This window comes from Diabrotica undecimpunctata, chromosome 6 (genome assembly GCF_040954645.1).
Source record: "Diabrotica undecimpunctata isolate CICGRU chromosome 6, icDiaUnde3, whole genome shotgun sequence".
In the NCBI taxonomy this organism is placed as follows: Eukaryota; Metazoa; Arthropoda; class Insecta; order Coleoptera; family Chrysomelidae; genus Diabrotica; species Diabrotica undecimpunctata.
The window spans coordinates 149,537,679-149,549,257 of record NC_092808.1 but is presented as its reverse complement, the minus strand read 5'-3'; the positions used below and the strand labels follow the sequence as shown (position 1 = coordinate 149,549,257).

The 11,579-nt window shown below is 33.2% G+C and overlaps 1 protein-coding gene across 1 annotated transcript; it reads left to right on the top strand.

Annotated features, from left to right (window-relative positions):
- Positions 1 to 562: 562 nt before the first annotated feature.
- Positions 563 to 2,302, top strand: LOC140444670 (uncharacterized). The gene is made up of 4 exons (XM_072536431.1): positions 563 to 810; positions 932 to 1,167; positions 1,230 to 1,421; positions 1,632 to 2,302. The coding sequence occupies exons 1-4, from the start codon at positions 563 to 565 to the stop codon at positions 2,300 to 2,302; spliced, it is 1,347 nt and encodes a 448-aa protein (XP_072392532.1).
- Positions 2,303 to 11,579: the final 9,277 nt, after the last annotated feature.

Genomic DNA, 11,579 nt, shown 5'->3' with positions numbered 1-11,579 from the left:
TATTCTCCTCAGTACTTTCCTTTCCTTCACTGCCATAGCATGCTATTGGTAAAATTGAGGTTTTATATATTCTCATCTTTGTATTTCAGTGGACATTTTTAAGACAAAATATATGGAAGAGGGCAAAATAGGCTCTGTTTGCCTGCGTTATTCTCTTCAGTTTTTCTCCATATTAATCTCCATTTTAACTCTGTTTCCTGTGCTCCTGTTGATGATCTACTCATAATATTAATATCATCGGCATAGGGGGCCAGTTGAACCGTTTTGTTGATCCTCGTCCAGTTTGCATTTGCCTAACCGCATACTCCAGTGCCAGGTTAAACAAAGTTGGAAACAGCCCATCTCCCTGCTTTAGTCCCTGCGAAATTTTGAAAAATCGGTCCGGACCTCTTGATAGTGAGGTTAGGTGATGGAACGCCGTGGGTCTACGGATCCATCCATAATGTATGTTTGTAACCACTGTATCTTTTAATAAATAGTTTTGTACAATAGTCGGTGCCTCATTAAATACATAACATATTTGGCGACGAGTCACAGAAAGAATCCACGCAAAAGTCGAAAAATGTCGTTAATTGGATACATTGAGCAGTTCAATCCTGCGAAAAGTGATATCACCTCTTATATAGAAAGACTTGAGCAGTTGTTTATATGTAATGTAGTGGACAAAGACAAGGAAGTTCCATTATTGATTTCTTTAATTGGCGGAGAGACTTACAGTGTCTTAAAAGACTTATTAGCATCAGAGGTACAAAGTTCAAAAACATTTGAGGAGTTAAAAAGAGTTCTGATTGAACATTATTGCCCAAAGCGGTTAGTTATCGCTGAAAGGTATAAATTTTACAATACAAATCAAGAGGAGGATATTAAAAGTTTTGTGTCAAAACTGAAAAGTGTTGCTCAATATTGTAAATTTGGGCAATTTTTGAGGCAGAGACAGGTTTGTATGTGGTGTACGATCAGTCCAAATAAGACGTAAACTCCTGGCAGAAGACAACATTTCCTTTGAAAGAGCTTATGAGATAGCCTTGTCAATAGAACTTACAGAAGGTCAAGTTAGAAGCATGGAACAGGAAAATGTAGCGGCAATAGAAGGGAAGTTAGATAAAGTAATGTTCAGAAAGAGGGAAGCTACAGTGAAGAAAGATGATGGCCATCAAACTGGTAGAAGTAATGTCCAACCCAGTCAAGCTTTAGATGTGGTAGAAAACATGACTCATCAAAATGTCCAGCCAAAGCATGGCAATGTTTCAGTTGTAAGAAAGTGGGACATACAAGTGCAGTATGTCGTTCGAAAGTTAGTTTGTTAGAAGAAGATGATATACAGGATGAAATTGAGGAGGAAAATTCATTGTTTCTAGGTTTCTTGTCTTCATTGGAACCTGAAAATTCAGCTCCAGAGAAAATAGTATTAGAAGTAGAAGGTAATTCAATTTTATTTGACATTGATACAGGTGCATGTCGTACAGTAATTCATATAAAGGACTTTAAAAAGTTTTTATGAGCTTTAAATATTTATTCTGTTAAGTATTGTTTAAAGGTATTAACTGACGAGGGAGTAAAAATTGTGGGAGAAACTGATGTATTAGTAAAACAAAAAAACAATACTATAAAATTACCTATTGTCATTTTAGAAAGTAAACATAATTTTACTCCACTGTTGGGTAGGAATTGGTTAAATGTATTGCATCCTAATTGGAGACAAATAGTTAACTGTTCACATAATGAATTTGTTAGTCAGCTGGAATTGGAAAACCTTGAAACTTCAAGTTTAATTTCACAATTAAAAAGGGAATTTAAATCAGATTTTGATGAGAATAATAATTCATTCATTAAGGGTTTTGAAATTGATTTAAAATTAAAAGAAAATACGCAACCCATTTTTCATAGGGCCTATGATATGCCATTTGCCCTAAAAGATAAAGTTGAATTGGAAATAAAAAAACTAGTGGAGTTAGGAATTTTAGAAAAAGTCAGTTACAGTAACTGGGCTAGTCCCATAGTAGTAGTTCCAAAAAAATTGTCTGAGGAACTAAGAATTTGTGTAGATTTTAAAAAAACATTAAACAAAGTCTTAGATAGTGATCATTGCGCATTACCATTACCAGAAAATATCTTTGCATGTCTAAGCAGACATAAATACTTTACGGTTTTAGATTTAAAAGATACAGTGGTTACAAACATACATTATGGATGGATCCGTAAACCCACGGCGTTCCATCACCTAACCTCACTATCGACCCCTAGTCTTTTCCACAGTGTCTCTTATTCCGCTGCCGGACTCATATATTCGCTCCGTGCGTGACTGACGCGACACCTACCGCCTTCATCTGACAGTTTTGGACCTACCAATTTTCAGGTTAAACATATGACATATGTTTGACATTGTTAAATACAGGAGAAATTGACAATTATTAATAATTAACTTTTTAATTATATTTTTTCAGTTTATGTACAAAATAAATGTAGTATTAAAAACTGGGTTTCTCAAAATTCATCATAATATATCTTTTTAACCCTAAACGGAAAAGTAAGGGAAAAATCTAGTACTGGCAAATCAAGTTTTTCACGTGAAAGAGCATATAATTAAAAACAGTAATAGTAAAAGTTATGATATAAAAGCTAAAGTCATCAGGCACGCTGCCGTTAGCTTGAAGCCTTATAAAATATCATTTAAGGTAAATTATTTAAATATTTCCTATTTCAATTGCATAAAAATGAAGTTATGTGATATTTATTTTTTTATATTAATAGCACGGATCCATCTTTTTCATTTCTCTAATTTATATGTAATCTTTGGGAACCTATAAAACTACATACTATTTTTGCTATTATTAGCACAATTAAATACACAACATGTATTTGCACACATTTTTGATAAAATTTATGCGTAAAAAGATTCCAATTTTTCATATTTCGCCGCTACGCACGCTGGCATCGTTTCAAGGTACCCCTACCATGGTCACGCACGGAGCGAATAACACTTTACAAAGAAAATACAAATCGAGAATTATTTTTATGATCCAGAAAAGGAAATATGGCGCTTTATAAGAGGTCAAAGAACAGAAGTGAAGTAACTAGTATTATTAAAGTGCATAGAACTAACGACAAGCGTTGATTTTTTAAAGAAGCTGTACACAGATGAATAAGAAATGACGTTAAAATCAGAAACAATAAAAATAACAAAAAACTAACAATTAATTTTCATTTATTCTAATATTTTTGCTCTACAAAACATAAACATCTAACCAACTTTAAATTTATTCGGTCTCAAACAAAATATTGATATCAATAATGATGTAAATAAATACACTAATTATCAGCTTATACCTCATTTTTCAAACGATTCCTTTAATAAAATTAATTAACGCAAACATTTTGTCAAATTTGGTAAAAACACTACATCCTTGATGGGTCAAATGTCACGTTGCGATCACGACTAAGAAAGTACCTTTTTAATGATCTTAGATTCGGTAATAGGTTATAAAGTTACATCAGAAAAGTTTACTTGAACTTTACAGTAGATAAGAGGGCACTATGGGTGTATTTTTTAATATCGGAACAAATAGAACACTTGTTTTGGTGAAATGTGGATCAAATGCAAATTTAAGATAAAAATAGTTGCAATTTTGTAAACATAAACACACTTCCTCGACGGATATAATATGTATATATATATATATATATATATATATATATATATATATATATATATATATACATATTAAACTTAGAGCTAAGATTAATATTATTATAAAAATTAATATTAAACTCACCAGTCTTCCGGGTTGAACCGCGTCGATATCCATTTTGCCGAGCTTTCGACATCCTCTCTGATGTCTTCTTCAGGGCTTCCGAGGTCTCAGTCTCCCGAGCCCCCAGACACTACTACATTCACTAGTCACTTCTAGTTCACTCACTAGTTTACTACTGTAGTGAACTAGTGAGTGAACTAGAAGTGACTAGTGATTGTAGTAGTGTCTGGGGGCTCGGGAGACTGAGACCTCGGAAGCCCTGAAGAAGACATCAGAGAGGATGTCGAAAGCTCGGCAAAATGGATATCGACGCGGTTCAACCCGGAAGACTGGTGAGTTTAATATTAATTTTTATAATAATATTAATCTTAGCTCTAAGTTTAATTGTACTAACCGCGGAAATCTTTCCGAACATATATATACATATTATATATATATATATATATATATATATATATATATAATATATATATAATATATATATGTATGTTCCAAAAGATTTCCACGATTAGTACAATTAACCCTAAAGCTAAGATTAATACTATTACAAGAATTATATTAAACTATGGAAGATATTTTTAGGTCATCATCTGTATCTTTATATGGAATTTGTACTTCCTCAGTCAAAGACTAAGAATCTTCACAGGCTTTCTTCTTTTTAGATAGATTACGGGTGGCTGCAGTTTATTTACCAGATTTCTTTCTTTCTCTCTCGAGAGCTAATCTTTGTGTCTTTGTTTTCTCTGGTGTACTAGTTAAAATACTACTTCTGTCTCTCTTCCTTCCCCTTTGAGCTTCTTTGTGTTGTGCAGCTTTAGGAAATGTGGTCGGATTTGTTCAAGTATAATCAGGATTTTCATTGGTATTGTAGGTTCTTGAGTGACGTTAGATTTTTCAGAAGTTGATGGTTTTTCAAAAGATGTAGAAAGAACTTTTAAGGAATGATGTGAAATGGCTAATGGTCAGTTGCAGGATATGCTCGTTCTTCTAAGGATCAGTATCTTCTAAGGATCAGGAGTAGGCCGGTCAGTTACTGAAGAGATTAAGAATTCTGCTTCGGTGAATGGCTCACAGTTAAAAGGGTAGATGCCAGTCTTTCAAAAGACAGAAATAATGTTCTTCTGCGTTACAGCCAAAGGGTAGGCTTGCTCCACAAGATCACCTATGCAATAGATGGATATGGTTTTGCCTAGGAGATTCAGTAGCCAATCCTTACAAACTCTATTATATTGACTTTTAATAAATGGGGTAAATACCGATGTTCCAGAAATGAACATATCATTTTAAAATATAAAATAAAAATATAGTTCTTTACACTTTTCTTAGTGTAGAATAAGTAAAATATTCACTAATATCAAGTTGCTCGGGATACCCGACTGATTGGCACCACAGCCTCTTAAATAGTTTTCACACCTAAATACAAGAGGGGTAATCTACACTTTTACGCACCAAGTATTATTTTATTAGTTCGAGTTCGTTCTCACAGATCGCCCTTGAGGCATCGCATTTTAAAACACTTTCAATTCACGTATAAAATATTTCTCTACGCCGAAATCGGGCATTTTTCTCATAAATACGGTTTTCTCTTTTACGTGTGATAAAGAAAGAATTATTTGATACTGTATAGTCAGCTAGAGCCGTGTTGAGGCTTCTCTACTCTAAAAATAAGTTAATTATAAGTCGATAAACTAAAGGTGATTTTATTTCTCTGGAGTTATATTTGCTCACATTAACAATCCTTATCCTTCAACGGTCACTGAAGAACCAAACCTATGGAGATACATCCACTCACAAGTCCTTTGAAGTAAGGCTTGGAATCAAAAGATTTCCAACCCTCGAATGTAGGGATCCAGTTACAAGGCTCCCCACTCAACCGACATATCGAGGGGCTGAAGTGTGTGGCTACAATGTAGTGGAAATGCTAACAATATAATTCTCTTTTCTTTTGCTATCATTATCACTTCTAAACCCACATGTCTCTTGAGATTATATAAAATCAACAATATTGGTGCATTTTGTGTGATTTATTATGTGTTCTAAACTCAGTTTAACAAGATTACTTGACATCCAACCTGTCTTGTTAGTTAGTGTAAGGCCCCCTGGTGGGGTACCTTTCAAGAAAACTCCTTATATCTGATTTTAGGAAACACAAGTATAGGTGGCGAAGCGTTTCCTATTACATTCACTATAAAAAGTCCAGTGATTTGCTCCCACCTTTCAGTCGATGTTACTTGTCCTACTTGCTTTTCACAACGCTTAGCCACAACTTTGGGTGAAATATTGACGTACTTATTCCTGTGTCGACACAATTAAATATACGATCTGGTGTAAGATTATATTTCTCATAGATAATTTTTAAGTTATTTAGGAACATATCAACATTTGTTTTGTTGAAACTTGTTGCTCTTGCCAGGCTTGTAGCTTGTAGAGACCTTAGCGAAAGTTCTTTGTGGCATTTCATAAGCCTTTAAAAGTCATCATGGCATCTATTAGTAAAACGAATAATAATACCGATCATGTGCTCCGAAACTCAAGTTCCGGTAGTGGTACATACACACATGTAGCTATTCTATATAGGACGAACCCATATAGAATAGCTACATGGAATTTTATAACTTTATATGAAGCTGGTAAGCTAAGAAATCTACTCTCTGAAATGAACAAACTAAATATTACTATGATGGGGTTGAGTGAATCAATATGGCAAAATACAACGAATTTCATAGAAAACAGATACGCCGTTTATTTTTCTGGAAACCAAGACCATATGCATCGAAACGGAGAATCAATAATTATAAAACAATCCATTAGTAAGTATGTCACTAATTTCATTCCAACGTGAGACAGAATTTTAATACAGCTAAATGCCAAAACTATAAATATAAATATAATCCAAGTTTGTGCTCCCACTGCTTACGAAGATGAGCAGAAAATTGAAGAATTCTACCAATGAATATAAAAAGTACTAAAAATTAACAAAAAAAAAAACACTAAACAATAGTTGCGGGAGATTTTAACGCTAAAGGTGGACAAAAGATAAAAGGTCTAAAAGGATAAAAGGTGGACTTTTGCATTGGAAAAGAAAAATCGAAAGAGATGAGCGTCTAATCGAATTCTGCAAAAAAAAATGATTTCGTCATTACAAACACCTTGTTTCCACTTCCAGAAAGACATCTATATACGTGTAAATCACCTCAAGATGGACAACAATATAGACTAGTACGCAATCAAATAAATTCCATCTTAATACTCGTAAACCACCATTTCGAAACAATATTAAAGATGTAAAAATTTACCCCGGAGCTGATGTAAACTCATATCATAATTAACTATGATATAACCAAAATACAAATTAAATTAAAGAAATGAACAAAGCCAACCAAGCTTGGTAGGATGTGTATATATTGCCAATGTTGTGGTAGGATATTGGCAATAAATGAATGGATTAAATGGAAATCATAGATCTGATGGAAATTGAAAACACAAAGTAGTAAACACAGTAGTAAAAAAAACGCGACAGTTTCAATCTCCACAAGAAACTTAACCATACCTCTGGAATTAGAAATCTAAAAATGCTCACGTACTAAAAACGCAGACGGAAAAATTTGTGATCGCGAACAACATTGCAAAGAATTGGAGAGATACATCAGGACCTGTTTGTCTATGCTTCTCGAGAAAATGCTACACATACACATACTATTTGTGACAACCAGTTAGACAGAAAACCCAATGTACTGAAATCACAAGTCATAAAAGCAATACAGCAAACCAAAAATAATAAAGCATCTGGATCAGATCTAATTCCTGTTGAGCTACTTAAACTTTGGGACGAGGAAAACATACTTACTTAACTACTGTTTTTAACATAATCTACAACGAAGGAAAAATACCAGATGACTGGTTGGAGTCACTGTTTATACATACAAAAAAAGTAGGCCCACCAAATGCAGCGACTTTTGATTAATCTGTATGATGAGCCTTACACTTAATATACTTTAATGAATTATACCTTACTTTTTCTTCTTCCTTGTATGTAGGCTTTAAAGCCTATTTCTTCTTAAATATTAGCCTCCTAAATTGTTTAAATTATCGCACCATCTTTTTTTTGGTCTGCCAATACTTCTTCGTCCATTTGGTGACGTATCTCGTGCTATTCCTACTATTCTATCCCTCTGCCATTCTACTAATGATTGCGTTCCACTCCTGTTTCCGTTTTGTCACCCATCCATTTATGTCTTCTATATTGCACGCTTTTCTTATGTTTTCGCTTCTCTCCCTATCCAGCAGACTTTTCTTTGATATTCGTCGAAGTATTTTCATCTCTGTTGTTTCTAGAAGTAATCTCGTTTTAGATCTGTCAGGTCTTGTCTCCGCCGTGTATGTTAATATAGGTCTAATTGCTGCTTTATAGATTCTTGTTTTGGTGTCTGGTCTTAGGTGTTTGTTATAGCTATATCTATTCCCAGATATCTAAACCTTCTTCCTGCTTTATTATTTTCACATCAATTTCGATTTACATCGTAGTGGGTATTTAGATGTCATACCTTTGGTTTTTTCTGCTGATATTATCATATCGTATTTCTTGACTAGTCTATTGAAGATACTGAAGATATTGAAGAACAAAATATACAAAACCGAGTATTCCTTTTATGCGAAAGTAGAATGGATCATAAGCAATTTTAATTTAAGCGAAATATTGGGCAATGCTGTGGTTCCATAGTAAAAGAATTATTTCGCGCAGAAGTCAATAGAGAAGGGTTTCAGCGTGGTGACAGCCAACTTCTTAATACGGACACGACACCTAAAGAAGAAGTATCGTAAAATCCTAATCTTATTAAGAAGCAACCTTAAAATCGCATTGTAATATATCATTCTTTACTAATATTGTTTATTAATGGTGAATTCAAATTTATTCTCGTCTTTTATATATGGATGAGGTAAGTTACAAGACATTATAGATATTTTTAATATATTTTTTTTGTACATTTCTCACAAAAAATAAATTTTAAAGCTATACCTATATAAGTACCCTTACGATATGTTCTACTCACAACCTGATTTGCCTAAAACAAACGACTAACTACAAACTAACTTAAACTTATATGATGCAATTGTAGCAAACTTTATTCGAGAAGTTGTCACCCTTGTCATGGTTTGAAATTACAGGCACATATTTCTATTTCTCCCTCGATCTCGAATCTCGAACTTTCTCGGATATAACCTTAAATTGGTGAGAACTTGCAACTAATGTTAGAAACATTGTTCTTAGATTGAGACAAAATTTCTCGATGCATTGAGTTACTAGAAAATATGAATAATTAGATAGGAGAATTAGGTAAATTATAAAACATATTATTTTAATTGCAAAATATTTTCAACAATATCTATTAATATTTAGTGTCAGAATATGATTTATTTAGTACTGAATTGCTTTCCACCAGAAGCTTTTCCATCATTGAGGGAGTTTTTTCTGCCTGAACTTCATCCAAAAGAACTTATGTTTTATTTGTTGTTCAGCTTTTAGGCATTAGAACAATCTTTCATTTTGATTTTTCGGTGTAACTTTATTTGTTCAATGTATACAACTATTTATCCTTGGTAATTTTCCAGTTTTTCTAAAGATTTCTTCTTTTATGATCCCGTTGATTCTTTAATCTTCTTGTATATAAAAAATGTGTCGTGTTTTGTTTGTAATATTTCAAACTGTACTCATCTTTATTCGAGTTATTGTTCTTTTGCATCTCTGAGGCATTTATTATAATTTATATTTGGAATTTTCTCAGATGAATCGTATTTGCCATCTTTTTACATTTATTAAAAACATAATATACAGCAGAATTCTACGAATTATGTTACACAGCACGTCCGTAGTTACTTTTCTACCTAAAAGGTGGCGCCGCATGTAACAAAAATTTTATTATTTTTTAAATTCTCACACGACACTTCTTATAGTAAAAAAAATGAAGATTTTGTATACATAAACATAACATTATGATTATTTGACCAAAACGTAAACAAATAATTATTGTAGTGCATTGTCAGGTATGCGGTCTGTTATTGTTTGGAAATAAAACTCTTTTTTTCTTTATGTCTCAATATTTCGCTAATTATTTATTAGATTCATCATTCAAGGAATTAGAGTAGGGGTATAAGGGCAAAGCGGTCCTTCTAACCCGTTCGCTTATGATTTTTTTAACTCGGCCTAAAAATTTGAAATATTGAATATTGTTATTTGAAACTATTTACGATTTATGGAGTTTGTTCCAAGTCAAAAAGTTTTTCCGTTTTTGAAAAATAGCATGTCCACACATGAGGACACTGTGAGATAACGGGGTAAAAATACTGTGGGTTAGAGAAAAAATAAATACTGAGAACAATGATAATATTTATTCAATGCACATTATACATAATTTATATACTGTGGTACTCCATAAAACAATTGTTAATATTGATCAAACACAAATGAATTTTGCATTTGAGGCAAGATATATGAGTTTTTCCCTTGCATCTAGGTTTCTTGCAACGTGAACCATTTTTCAATTTATCAACAGTAGTTAAATGTCATACATTGTCCAATCTTACTTCCTTCACTGGTCGTACTTGAATATTATTTCTTCTAGGTGTTTTCGGTTCAGGCCTTATAGATAGTAGTCGTCCTCTTTTTTATTGACTGTTTTTTCTATAGCTAAAAGAACTTCAGCAATTTTTGCGCGAAAGTGCACCAAATCTAAGATTCTTTGCTTTGGTATTAGCAAATTTGTTGCTTGCCTGCTATATTCTAGCCAGGCATTTGTACAGGCTAAATCTATACCATGTGTGAACATTCGCAACGTCCATTTGAGTGACCTAATAAAGGTCCTGTACAATGTTAGTAAGAAATTGAATTTGTCAATACCTTCCATTGACAAATTGTAATACTTTATTACCTGTGACCTATTTATTTCTATATAGGTCTTGTTTGTTTTGTCCCATGGTTTACACTTGTCGATCATCCCAATTTCTATAAAATTTGATGCAATTATTATAGGTTTATTATCAAACCACTTTGTCATAATTACCTCCCCATCATTGCTGATTATTTCTTGTGTAGTACCACGTCCATAGTTTTTCATTATTTTATCAGCGGAGAAACTAGGGCTACTGAATTTATTTTGTCGTACAGTACAAATGGCAAAGATATTTTTTTGACGAAGAGTTTGTAACAACCAATAACTGGAGAAATAATTATAAAAATAGACTTTGCAATTATCTCTGTAATGCGATCACACAACTTCAAAACGACAGCTGCGCCTTGCCCGAAAACTGTCATTTGTGTTTGAACCAATTCCGTTTTAGTATTGCATCCCAATAAAATTGGATTCTAGGATAATGTAAATTTTACATAAGTATATACATACCAACGAAAATTTGCATTTCCTCTACAGTCGTTGGGAAAAATCGTATTTGGTTCTGTACAGCATACAGGTTGGTAAGCTCTGCCATACGTGCAAATAAATCTCTTGTAAAGTACCTGCATAAGATAGCATAAGGGCTCTCCAATTCTACAACTGGCGTTACATCTTCTACAAACCAATGGATGGGTGGAGTGAGATATCTGACTTTGGTACGCCATTTGATATCATTCTTAGGGGTGAGATGATTATTTATTAGGTAATCGTGAACTGTGATCTTATCTTAAGAAAATTCCCGAGAAGTGTTTGGTCCTGCAGCGACCACAGGGACCACAGTCTCCACTTCTACTGCGAGAGGTTCATCTTCAATATTAGGTTCATTTGGACCTACATTTTCTGTTTGTAAGTCTTCTTCTTCAGTTTCTACTGAAAATAA